This window comes from Chaetodon trifascialis, chromosome 18, assembly GCF_039877785.1.
Source record: "Chaetodon trifascialis isolate fChaTrf1 chromosome 18, fChaTrf1.hap1, whole genome shotgun sequence".
Classification (NCBI taxonomy): Eukaryota; Metazoa; Chordata; class Actinopteri; order Chaetodontiformes; family Chaetodontidae; genus Chaetodon; species Chaetodon trifascialis.
The window spans coordinates 8,530,520-8,544,160 of record NC_092073.1 but is presented as its reverse complement, the minus strand read 5'-3'; the positions used below and the strand labels follow the sequence as shown (position 1 = coordinate 8,544,160).

Below are 13,641 nucleotides of genomic sequence, written 5' to 3'. Positions count from 1 at the left end.
TATTCAACAACATCACAACATAAAGATTTTCAAGCACTGCCCATTGCACAAGTAAAGACAGACTTCATATTAGCGAACCGGCAGTGTTTTTCCTTCAAATTCCTGTACAGCACATGGCAGTGTTCTCATACTGAAGACTCAGCCCTCAACCGATAAGCTTCATGGCCTCCTAATCCAAGCAGCCAACATGCTGTCCTCTTCTAAGTAATTGGTATTTTTGTAAAGAAAACTAACATCGTCCATGCTGCTGTGTATGAGGCCGAAAAGGAACGAACAGCAGAGGGGGTGGGAGGGCTCTGCTGCCTGACTACAGCTCAACTCTTGGCCTCTCAGTCTCCCAAAACATTTAATGATGCATGAAGCACAGAGGGCCCTATCCAAACTCAGACATATATTTACTCCTAATTGGCCACAGGTAAGGCGTCCAGCACTCATTTGGTTTGGTGTCAGAGCCTGCTGGGTGAGGAAAGGGCTTATGTTTGTGTTGGTAACTGGGTCTCAGGGCAAATGCTTATGTGTTCATAAAGCTGTTGCTGGGTAATAAACCGGTATCTCTAGAAAATAAACTGAAAAATGAATAAATAGCACATGTGGACTGATGTCCATGTCATTTTTCATCATTCTAGCACAGTTTTCTTGTACTCCTGCCTCATGGCTCTCAGTCAAGGCAGGCGCTAACAATGTTTTTAGATATAAACTGTACTAAACCAAAGTAAACATAACATCTGCGAATTATGAGGTCATCTCTGCGCTGACCAGTGACAATGTGGATTGTAACTGATGATGTAGCGGCTGTGGCCTTCCAAGGTTTAAGCTTTGACCTTTACTTCTAGCTCCCCCATCAGGCAAATCAATGTAATCTCTAGAGGCCATAACAAGCTGCCACAATGCATCAGACCTCAAATTTGGACCAGTGGTGTCTGAGACATCAAGTCTGTGTTAAAAGGTTTGACCTTTAATTACAGGATAGCACCCCCATTAAACTATCTTCAGACACTGTGAATAGACGTCATCCTTCCAACTTCAGTGAAACTTGCAAGGATGGTGCTGGTGTTTGAGGTTTCATTCCTTCTTACCCATGCTCCAGTGAAGGGATGATCCCTCCTCCTCCTCCTCCCTTGTTCTTTCCCCGCATTAGCATGTTCTTCATTTTCATCTCAGTGATGGAGGGCAGCAGGAGGGGTACACCTATGCAGAACAGAGCCAACTGGGGAGGCATCAGAGCCCCGGAGGCTGACTTCTTTTTCTGACCCTGGAGGAACTTCAGTCGACCCTGGAACTGCATAGTCTGGGAGAGGAGAGAGCGGAAATGACTAGTTTGAACATATTCAATGGTCTATATATCTCAACTCTTCAGAAAATAATGTCCATGTCCACTCATAGATTAATGTAGAACAGAAATAGCAGCAAGCTTTCATCTTGGACATTGAAGTACCTCTCAGAGCTGAAACTCAAGCTCAGGGCTCTCTGCTTTCAAATGGGAAATCATCTGCAGTGAAATTAAAGCCGTGCAACTGGAAAGAGGGAACAACAGCCTGCTATAACATTTGAATGTGCTGCTGAGTGTGAAAACTCATTCAGACATTTGGTGAGAGGTTTCAGGATATGTAAAATAAACAAAGGGAACTGAACATATTTATACACCAATTAATGTGGAACCAGCTGATGTCCCTGACAACACAAACTCATTGACCTGCAAAGCAATGACCTACTGCTGTGAGCAGCTCTTTCAAAACTAACTCTTGCAAAGACTTGGAGACTGACTGACCTGGAAAACCAGCATAATCATCACTGCATCTGACACCAGACGCCTCACCAAAGAGAAGCAGTTCCAGTCAATGCAGAGGTTAGTGTGATATATGTGTTCAATAATTTAGTATGGCTCTTGAAGGATGTTATAAAAATTGCAATGGCCCTTGATAGGAAAAGATTCTGCACCCCCTGAAAAATAAATAACCATACATACACCGGTGACCAAATTGCCCACATTAGTATGTAAATGAGACTCGGAGTCTACAGCCACGCTAGCAGCTATGTGAGGCTGTACGCACTCAGAGCAGTGTTCTGAGCTAAATGCTAACATTACTAGGCACACTTGCTCACTGCTACAACACTAACATGCTGTTTAGCAGGTTAGGAGGTAATGTGGGGGCAGTACACCAGGTTCACTATCTTGGTTTATCCTGCCAATGTTGGCTACTTAGCACTAAACACAAAGTGCAGTTGAGATTGATGGAAATTTTATTAGCTGCTGTTATATTTCAGTCTGGACCAACCAGCCAACATTGTCACCCATAAAGCCTGTGTACTGTGGCGAGCAAGTATGCTCAATAAAGCTAATTTAATTAAAATTTTTGTGGGGGGAGATTTTCAGGGCTTTTAATCTTTCTAGCAGATTGAGTACTGTACATTACATTACAATTTGTGTTCCTTTACAGCAATTATGTTGACTGATGAGGAAAGCATCTTCGCAATATTTGCACACTAATTGGCTACAAATGCTTCCAGTATCTAGAATTTCTGTTGCACAGCCAAAGTCAGTGCAACCAGAGCAGTGACAGTGAACTCTGTTGACCCTGATGAAATGGTCCAAACCCATATTCTATGTTGCTCTGTCATCAGGGCCTCTAGCTTTTCCACTGTCGTTCTCCAAACCACTCTAGTCACAGCCATGAGGGATGAACCAGGCTCCTATTCTGCTGCTGCAGTGAGGCACCCAATTACCTCATAATGCCTTGCAATACAACTATAAATAACTGTACACACTACAATTAAAAATGAAGTTTTGCTGTATCAAAGGGGTCATAATACTTTTTATAGGCCTGGGTCTTCTCCCAGAAAGTGGGCAACATTTACCCCATGTTTAATTTTCATTGCAGTATTCTGCACTTTTTGGTTTTGCGTAAACTTTAATGCACTGAAAACTGAAGTTGCTGTTCACTTTAGCTGGCAACTTGGTTCAGACCACTCACCAAGAATCCAGAGGTGCTGTCCAGCAGGCATCGGACTCGGGCAATGAAACATCTGTTGAGAAAGCAGGAGAGCTCCGGAGGAATTCCCCCGGCCTCGGGAGAATGGAACAGGCTGCTCACTACAAAGTCCTCACCTGAGATGTAGCAGAGAGAAGAAAAAGGTTTTAGTTTGAACCACAGTTTGTGTGCCAAATACATAAATTCCAAAATGACACTGATATTTGGAAAATTGGATCCACTCTTATGGGATAACTGAGGGCACAGAAGAAGATGATTCAAAGATCAAAAGATAATCGTGGTTGGTCAGTGATGATATAATGAAACTCAATCTTTGGATGTACCGATGACAGATGTAATGTAAACCCAGGTTTAAAGAAGATTTCTGACAGAATATGCTCCGATTTTGCTGGTTTGATTTCAATGAGAACAAATTTAGATGCATCTCCTTTAACTTTCACATTTATCTCAGGGTTTCTGGCAGTGTGTCAGTCACTACTAGTGACATACAATAGATCTATCTCAAAAGTAGCAAGTCGAACTTGTCACTTGAAAGTCTGTCATGAACTTTAGAACCAAAGAGTTTCCCCAAGGAGACTGATTCCACCTTTCTAGGGAAACTACCCACCAGTCCCTGCAGCTAGGTTGTCCTGGTGCGCTGACGTCCCCTGGTGCTGTGGAGGACACATGGCCCAGTGGAGCTGGCGTTTGAACTCCTGACGGTCGTCTATGTGGATGTAGTCAAACACATTTTGGTGCATCACGTCAGTCTGGGGGGAAAATTGAGTAGATTTTGTTGAGTTTGCCAAGAAAATTTGTTCAACAGAATATTGTATTCAGTCATCAACTGTCAGTAGTCCTGACAGTCGGCCAGAGACATTTCTAGTTTTCGACTCCATTTTTTCATCCTGCCATCTCCTGCAAGGCTCAAGAAACATGAGACTGTGCATTCACAGCGCTGTCCGCAGACTGACTTTGGACCAGTGTGTTTAGCTGCCATCAGTGTTGCTGGTAGCTGCAGTTTGGAGGGGAGATATCTGTTGTTGCTGCTCAGATACACTCAGCCTGCCTCAGGATTCCCAGGGCGCGTGCTAACTTCCCCCACACAAGGGCCATACTGTGCACACAAAGTCAAAGGAAGTCACAGAAAAATACTGTGCATGCATGCTATTACTACAGCTATACAGTATGTCTGCACATACACATACTGGGGCATTTACCCAGTACAGTAACAGTCTACGGGCAGCTGTAGGGCCAGCGAGGGCAGCTGTGTTTGTCAAACATCGCGTGACACCAGCTCCCGAACAGCGGTCCAGCCCAGCTTACCCTCCCCATCCACACACACACACACACACACACACACACACACACACACACACACACACACACACACACACACACACACACACACACACACACACACACACACACACACACACACACACACTAGGCGAGTCGGGTTCCAGCTCACTCTCGTCATGCTTCTTTCTCTTTTCCAGCAATAGCTTTGCTTTCTGTCATTCCATGACAGATTCCTCACTAAAATGTTCAACCTTCTTCTCTTCCCCCTCTCCCTCCTCCCTGCACTCTCTCCATAATTTCCACACTGGTGGCACGCGAGGGTTTTTGATCGCCTGCCTCTGAAAACACAATCTGTTCCCACTGTCTTCGGCGGGCGCTTCGTCCTGTGGTTTGGTTCCCTACCGGCAGTCAGGCAGACAGACGGATCGAGTGACTATTGTTTATGTTTCTCGTAAAAAACACAGAGAGGAAAAGAGGAGGAAGAAAAAGAAGAATAAGTGATATTTTCACTGACCTTCAAAGGCTAACTGCCCCAGTAACAAATGGGATCAAAGGCCAGTGGAGGTTTTCTGCTCTTCTCCAGGGCTTTCTTGTGGTGCTACTTAGTGAAGCGTTCCCCTTTCTTTTTTTTCTGTGGTATATTAAGGATAAGTGTCCTTCTACAATTGTGGGCTCAAAATTATGTGACATGTTGTCAAGGCCTTACAGGCAAACTATGTGACTTAAAAACAACCGATAGCTCCTTTGCGAGCATTGAACATGTGGGAAAGGCTCAGAGAATGTTTTGATCACAGTTTTAGTTAAAGAAAGGCTTTCATTTTCTTTATGTACTGCAAGGACAGACTGTTCACTGTAAACAATGCATGCATCCTGTGGTTTCTCATATAGAACGGTATGCAGTCGAATGTATGTAGTTCTCAGAATTGACTGGTACAGAGAACTGCATGATTTGTATTTGAAGTTGATCTCGTGTAACGATAAACAGTGATTTTCTGCCTATTGTGATCATGAATCACCTTATCACACAAAATGCTTTGACTGCTTTGCATGCTGGGAACAAGTGCTGCCTGTCAATGCTTTGTCTCTTTCTCTTAAGTAAGTAAAGCGTGTTTTTGTATTTGTCAAATTCAACATGTTGACGTGGAGTGGCTGGTGTGATGAACAAGTCATGTCCTACCTACTCTCACTGCCACGTTCTGTATACACAAAGGGCCTCTTGTGGTTGTATTGGCATGAGTTGGTCCATTTGATTTTTGTGAAATACTTTTGCGTTCTAGCCAATATTTCATCAGACAGTATGAAATATGGCAAACTGTCCTAATCCAGAAAAGGCAACATTTTTGTAAATTCACTTGTTCCTCATTTGAAAGCAAACACAAACCACGTCAGGTCTTTTCTCGGGATGACAATGTCAGTCTGTCTGTTGGACTGCCACTTCCAGATGTCCAGACAACAAGTATTACTATTAGTATATACAACTATTACCATGAAATGGTTTACAGACTTTCATGGTCCCCAGAAGATTCATCTTCCAGACTTTGGTGGTCCCCTGATTTTTTTAGCTGGCACAATTATCAGCTCAAAATGTCCCTTTGTCCAATAATTTGGTTTATGACCATCAGCCTCAGCTGTACTTGCTACTGTAGTGCTCAACTAAAATGATAAACATGGTTACATTATACCTGTTTTATATCACCATTTTAGCATTGTCATCATAAGTATGTTAGCATACTGATGTTAGCATTTAGCTCAAAGAGTTCACAGATCTGTTAGTATAGCCATTGACTAAGTCTCATTTATTTTAAGTATGCTGAACGGTGTTCTTTCTTTGTTTACATCCAACATTACATCAGGCAGCGTGAAATGTGACATACATAAACATGGTCATTGTGTCAACATTTTCAAGAGTTCACTTTTTCCTTATTTGAATGCAAATGTAGGGAAACATAAGACATCCCACATTAAAAACTGTTGACTGACCTCCTCACACAAGTGTCCATATGCACATTATATGCACCTTACAGTTTTAATTTCCTTTGTCTGCCTTTACTGGCTCCCCTGCCACCCTGCACACACACTGTGGAAGGATCTTTCAGGCCGCTTTGGTTTTCATGTCGATTTCATGGCGCTGGGTTACTGCCCCTGTCTGCTTGTAAGCCAAGTGGGAGCACTGTAGCAGAAGAATTTTTACCCCAAAGTGTTAGTGTGCTCTGTGTGTGTGTGTGTGTGTGTGTGTGTGTGTGTGTGTGTGTGTGTGTGTGTGTGTGTGTGTGTGTGTGTGTGTGTGTGTGTGTGTGTGTGTGTGTGTGTAAGCAGGCATGAGGGCAAAGGAGGGATTTTAACAGTGAAAAGCACTTTATTCATGGTTTTGAAGGAGAGGGATGATTTCAGCATCGCAGGACAGGCAAGCCTGTGTTGATACCATCCATAATTAATGACTGGCTGGGTCTAGCTGCCAGAGAGGAAGGAAGCTAAACCGTTGGTGACTTATCAGTGCCCGCACACACACACACAGACACACACATACACACATGCAGACACCCACAGAGAGTATCTCAGGGTGAAACAGAGGACTTCACCTTCCTGTGGCCTCTTAGCTGTGACTTAGTGGGATCATTCTGCCCTCTAGATAGAGTTATCAGGCAGCAGGGAGGCAGACTGAAAGAGAGACTTTTACTCTGGCTCATTAACCGTAACATGAAAAGGAAAGAAAGTAGAAAAGGATGGAGGAGAACAGAAAAGGCTTGGCTGAGGGTGAAAAGGGCAAAGGTGAACTTGTTGAATAATGGCAGAGATCTCTGACACTTGTTGAGTGAGAACCTGGAGAAGGGTCTACATGAGGGGCTGCCAGCTTGGAGTTATTAGCCTACCTGTGATAAAGGGATAGCTGCACACCTCCAATCTGATTGAAACTGTGACATGAGAATATTGGTACCACTCTCATTTAGACTGGACCCAAGCATGTTGAAATATTTCTTTGACATTATTCCTTTAGGATGAGTAGAACACGAACAAAGAAGACACAGAGACGCCAAAAGAGTAAACAGTAAAGACGCGCAAAACCAAATATTCATGACACCAGGAGGACGCCAAGAAACTGAAGAATATTAACTCCATTGCACTGATAATTTGTGTTTGCTGTCAGGTGCCTAAATTCCTGCAACAGTTTTATGGATTCAGATTACCTTAGCCTCAGGCAGGAGGCCACGGACAACAGACAAACTGTCAGAAACATGATAAGTTGGGTTAGAAGCTGAGTAAATAGGGAAGGAACAACTCACCTTATTGAGAGAAATGTTGCACAATGTGACGTGAAACACCACCAACTATTCTGTCCGCTGATATGTTCAGCATACAGTATGATACCTTCATTATACAGTGTGTTACTTGCAGTATTATACATCTAAAATCTAACTGAGACGTTCAACTCACCTGATGAAATCCCAGATAATCCACAATGGTTGAGGAGGCATAAAAGACCATTCCATCACTGCTCACCACCAAGGCAAAGCCTGTCAGAGACTGCACACACACACAGACAAAAATAGGTGGTGAGTCAGGGCAGCTCATGCAGCAAATAAACTCAAGTGCAAATACATAATTGACAAACAGAAACAACTGCATTTAATCTGTGCCATTTTTGTAAGGCTAACTTTAGATGGCATGATTTCACCCTGCAGAAACACAGTGCAACAGAGTCAAATGGTTTCATTTGTAACCCAACTGTGGTAACAGTCATTACTGTACAATTATTCTTTTAAGCTTGAGACACACCACAGCCAGCATTCGACACTAACCAGGCTTTTTTCGAGCACAATGTTCAATTTCTGTCATTCTTTCCATAATTCTGAGAACAGCAAATAACAGTATAAATGGAACAAAAGATAGAATAATACAACGCAGGAGAAAAAATGAGAGACAGATGGAAATGGAAATGAGTGGGCCAAGTAAAACAGGCTGATTTGTTATGCAAAATATTGCTTTTGAAAGACTCTTTAAAAATATTTTGGTGGAATTTAGAGTCATGGTATTTTTAAAGCAGTTAACTTGAAGTTGACAGAAACGCCAATTTGCTCCCCTTTAAACTTATGTATTTCATAAGTTAAGAACTTTGATAATCAAGTCTGTTTGACTGGTAACATGCTTTGATTCGTAATATCAAACACACTGATGAAAAGCAGAGAAACTCCAGACACAAACACACTCTCGTTCCCCCTTTCCCTCTTTACGCACAACCGTGCGCACAAGCGGGAATAATGTGTTTGGCCGGCACAGCTTACGGAGACAAGTGTTGATTAAAAAGAAAATTTAAATAAATACATAACTGGCTTCAGTCAAATGAGGAGGGATGGACAGATGCAGATGGAAACAGGAGTGTGTGAGAGAAAAACGAAAACACAGGAAGGAGACGTGGAAGAGGTCTTCCAGGGTGTGTGTGCATGTGTGTGTGTGTGCGCACGCACAGCTGTGATAGCGTGACAAATGCAAGGCTACTTGACTTGCGTGACTGCTGCTGCCAGAGTCTGTCACCTCTATTTTACTGCGAGACTATGCAGGTTTCCCTGATGTATGTGTGTGTGTGAGTGTGTGTGTGTGTGTGTGTGTGTGTGTGTGTGTGTGTGAGTGTGTGTGTGTGTGTGTGTGTGTGTGTGTGTGTGTGTGTGTGTGTGTGTATTTGTGTGGTATACCCCTGTGGCCTCTCGATTCACACTCATACTCACTTTTCCTCTATGTCTCCCTCTTTCACTTTGTCCTAACAGTGATCTGATTGCCTTAGCGAGCAGTGCAGCGCTCTGCTCACTGCACATGCTCCATCTCAACCACAGAACGCTGCCTGATATACCTGCCTCTGAATACAGCAATTTGCCCTAAAACCCAGAGGGATTTGAGTCATGCTGTGACAGAGCAGCGCGGGGACAGGAACGTATCTGGAATATGACATGGCAATATGTGAAAAATATATATGATGAGGAGGGGAGAAGAGACGGGAAGATGACTCAGGTTCTTGGCGGTGTAGATGCAAATGTTGTTTGACAAGGTCAACTAGCACGTGTTCACAACATCCAGGGGGAGGCTGACCCCCGTAGACTCAGACACACAAACACGGATGCACTTCCTTCTCAAGCAAGGACTCAAAAAAAAAAAAAAGATAAGAAATCCCAAATAAATTAATACATATCTGCTTTGCAAAGGATCACTTTTCCTGATCCTGAACCTAACTAAGCACCTACTTATCAAGAAGTGGCCATGAAAGATGTGAGTGTCCCTGTCACCAAAAGGCATACAGCATCTTTTGGACTGCTGTGAAGCTTTTTAAATGAAGACAGGGTAATGTGGGATCAACATAGCTTACTTTCCAATATACTTAATATATTGGTCACATGGGGCTGTGCAAACATCTGGTAATAGCATGTTGGAGCCAAATCTAATATATTTATAAAAACACTGCATTCTGTCCAAATCCAACACGCCAAAATGTGAAAACCTCTGGGTTTTAGACCATGAATATGACTATCTGGGATCATTGTTATATCAAAACCATGTGTCTAAGGAAAGATAAGGTGTTCAGGCAGTGTAGCTTGTTGCTGTGTGATGAAGTTCACGCTGTGATGGTGACATATTGAAGATATCCCAACTAATTCATTCATACACAGCATAGTGTCTGAATGGTTTCCATCCAGTTGCAGAGCTTGTCCTCAACACACAGCAATGAAGTGTAAAACTGCTTGCATATAAAGTAAATACGATAATAATATAAATGATTCGGTGGTCTGGGATTAGGGTAACATGTCCAAACAATGGACACAAAAACAGCTTGAATACACCTGAATGTTATGTTGCCTTTAGGAGGTCATACAGGGCTATAAAAAGGCCAGTATTTACATGCTGGGTTCATTTTGGTTTGTTTAGCCACTTCACCTTTCTCCATGCCTCTTCCAAGTCATTGAAATGCCACATTCAATTCCTGCAGCCCATTTCCTTTTTAAAAGACTATGACATTTTTATTCTTCTGGAACAAATAGGCCTTGGACTTGTGACCTGAAAGAGTGTGTACCGGCAAAAACGGTACATGTTGTAGGTTGATTGCTGTAATCGGCTTTCCAAAATTTAATACTTGGCAAATATATTTTATAGATGAATGCAGTGCATTTATTGTTCACATATCCAAAACCATTGATGGAACACCCATCATTTATGTTGGAATAGGACAGGCCATTTACAATTCATTTCACAGATACAGAAATGGAAAGAAAAACTAACAAAATGCCTTTACAAGTATAATAATTATTATTCTATTTTCTTTATTTAAAAAACAACCTCACTGAAAACCAAGTAAGAGACATTTATATGTCTATAATAAAGTAGGAAAAGAAAGAAAGAAAGAAAGAAAGAAAGAAAGAAAGAAAGAAAGAAAGAAAGAAAGAAAGAAAGAAAGAAAAAGACATACTCTATGATATTGGCTGGACTGTGCGCATGCTGTTTTTGTGTGTTTTCTTCATTCACATTTCCCTCAGTTCCTTGCATACTAAAGCCTTTAGGTAATGGAAACAGGCACCTGCTGCTGGCCCGCTCCACCACATATCTGCAACTACGACGCCCCCGGCTCCCATAACCGCCCCTGGGAGACTAAAAGCTTTGACTTACAAATCTTAAGAGGCGCTTTGCACGCAGAGCCCAAAATAAAATATTGGTTCACTGGATTTCGAAGCAAGGAAGGGGAGGAGAAGAGGTGGTGGTGGTGGTGGAGCCTCGTCTTATTGTTTCAACAGAGTTTCTTTGGTTTTCCCTCTGTCTAGCTGTCAGACTGAGATGAAAGCAGTCATGATGAGGTCATGACAAACATGGAGACCTTCTGCCACCGGGAGCACACCCACATCCTACACACACACATACTGAGGTTAGAGGAATATGGAGATTCTGATATGTTGAATTATACTTGAAATGTAATGTGAAGCAGAGCCAGACCATGTAGGTATTTAGAAGTCATCAATAGAATAGAAAGTTGAATTCTGTAATGGATGGAGAGGCAGTGTAACTGAGCCTGGACTGGAGTGATGTTTTCCCTATGTTGAGTGTTTGTGAGAACCTGCACCAACTGTAGACACACAACTGCTGCATTGTTTTGGTGAGTAAATGATGAATAACAGAAATGAATGGCGTGGATAAATTGTTCAACACTGTTTTGGAGGAGCATTGGTTTAACGTTGCCAATATTTCTGATCTGTAAATAGCAGGAATGAGCAAGACTCTTATTCGTGCTGATGAAATTGAGGAACTGATCACAAGCAAAGACGGTATATTTAATGTTTTATCTCATCAGCTTCATTGATTTTTTGTTAATATATGCTTTTTCTGATATTGATGCAGCAACATGTGTCAAACAATTTGGTTCAGGAGACTGGAGAGGTGTGGAATGCTCAAAAAAACACCTGTTTGGAACATTCCACAGGTAATCAGGTTGATGGGTAACAGGTGATAGTATCATGATTGGGTATGATAGCGGCATCCTCGAAAGGCTCAGTTCACTCAATTCACAAGCACCGAACTGAGTGAACCACGTGATTGTATATAGGATATTACTATAACCGCTGACCCAAAAATCAGCTGTTCTTCAACTGGGGACAAGGCATTTGTCCCCAGTTGTACCAGGCATCCCCAATTAACTGGGCTTTAGTCTGAAAGTCTGAAATGCGTCCCCGAAAGTAGCCTAAGTAGTGCACACACACACACACACACACACACACACACACACACACACACACACACACACACACACACACACACACACACACACACACACACACACATAGAGCTATCTGTCCTGTCCCTCTCTTGGGATCCCATCGGCAGAACAACTAGTGCACAGTTTGCTGTGAGGCCCCGGTGCAGCTTGAGTCACGCAACGGGAGGCAGCACATCACTACAGTCAATTTATCCTTTTGTTTACCACCCCATTGAGACAACCTAACACGTTAACAGAGGCCTCAGTGGATCAGCTCGGCTCTGTGTGTATGTGTGAGAGCACGCAGTTGTTGGACCATGATCAGTGTCATAATTTGCTGTTTTGCAGATAGCCATTAGGATATTGAGTGTGAAGCAATGATCTGATGCTCTCACAGTTCCAATGTAGTGCTGCTGTATGCGCTGTATGTGTCTGGTGATGACACCCTGTCTGCTCTGATGCCTTCAACAGAAACATTTGCTTTTCTAGGAATTGAACAATGCATCTTCACAAGTTGTAAAATCTACTCAAAATATGCATTGTGTGCATAATTGGTCATAGCCAAGTAAAACTGGGTGTCCTGATATATGAAAATAATAAGAAACTGCTTGTCATAGCCTGAAATATAGGCACTTATAATTAATCTGTGGGAAAAATCTGAGTAAAGGTCTGAGGTCAACCGACGAAAAGCAAATGTCTATTTGCTCTGATTACTGTTGACAGGCTTGGTGTGCTCTTCTCACTCTCTTCTGCTCACTTTCACACATGACCACATACATTTGGACAGAGATGCACTCATACACTCATACAGACACACACACACACACACACACACACACACACACACACACACACACACACACACACACACACGAGCCGCCAGCGTGTGTGAGTCCCCACCTCCTTCATCAGCTCTGACACTTGCGTCTCACCCTTATGTCACGCAACACCACGGCTTTGCAAAGGAGGTCATGGCAAAGGGCGAAGGGCACACACACACACACACACACACACACACACACACACACATTCACACAAAACCCCTCACTCCCCCCTTCCTAATTCTCACTCCGTCACTCAGACAAAAATGGCCTCCTGACTGACATATGCAAGCTGGCGAGGCCAGGAAAGTATAACCAAAAAGGCACGATATGATAACAGGAGTGAAAAGTGATATTATTGAAATGGCTTTAGAACAGTATTTGCATACACACAAGACTTTCCGTTCAAGTGAACGTGAACAGGAGCTGCACACACAGAAATATTCCACGAGATACACATTCAAACATGTGGATGCTTACTTCCAGGAGGAGGCTGCTTTCATTGACAGTGGTGCCCAGTGGAAGGCTCTCTTTCCTGGGTTCAGGGTTCGAGGATGCTGTGCTGTTGAGGTGCTTCCTGGAGGTCTTATCTTGGTTTGCTGTAAGACATGAAAGGACAAAGGGTAAATGGACTGAAACAAGGGGCTTATTTATGTCCTGAAAGTTAAAAGTGGCTACAAACAAAAGAAGCGTTGTGTTCAGAGTCTGGAAAATAACTCAGGTCAAATTCTTGACTTTAATCTACTGTACTGCAGCACAGTCAGAGTATAGAGCATATAGTACAAGTTGTTTCAACACAGGCAACTTTGAGAATGAGAACAACAAT

At 42.8% G+C, this 13,641-nt stretch overlaps 1 protein-coding gene across 1 annotated transcript in view; it reads right to left on the bottom strand.

Moving 5' to 3' along the window:
* The window catches only part of ahrra (aryl-hydrocarbon receptor repressor a), a 67,950-nt gene that overhangs the window by 4,477 nt on the left and 49,832 nt on the right, over positions 1–13,641 (bottom strand). The window contains exons 4-8 of the mRNA XM_070985916.1: positions 13,296–13,414; positions 7,704–7,793; positions 3,598–3,739; positions 2,973–3,106; positions 1,077–1,288 (exon numbers count right to left, since the gene is read on the bottom strand). Coding sequence (XP_070842017.1) covers positions 1,077–1,288; positions 2,973–3,106; positions 3,598–3,739; positions 7,704–7,793; positions 13,296–13,414 — 697 coding nt within the window. The remainder of the gene's footprint in view (positions 1–1,076; positions 1,289–2,972; positions 3,107–3,597; positions 3,740–7,703; positions 7,794–13,295; positions 13,415–13,641) is intronic.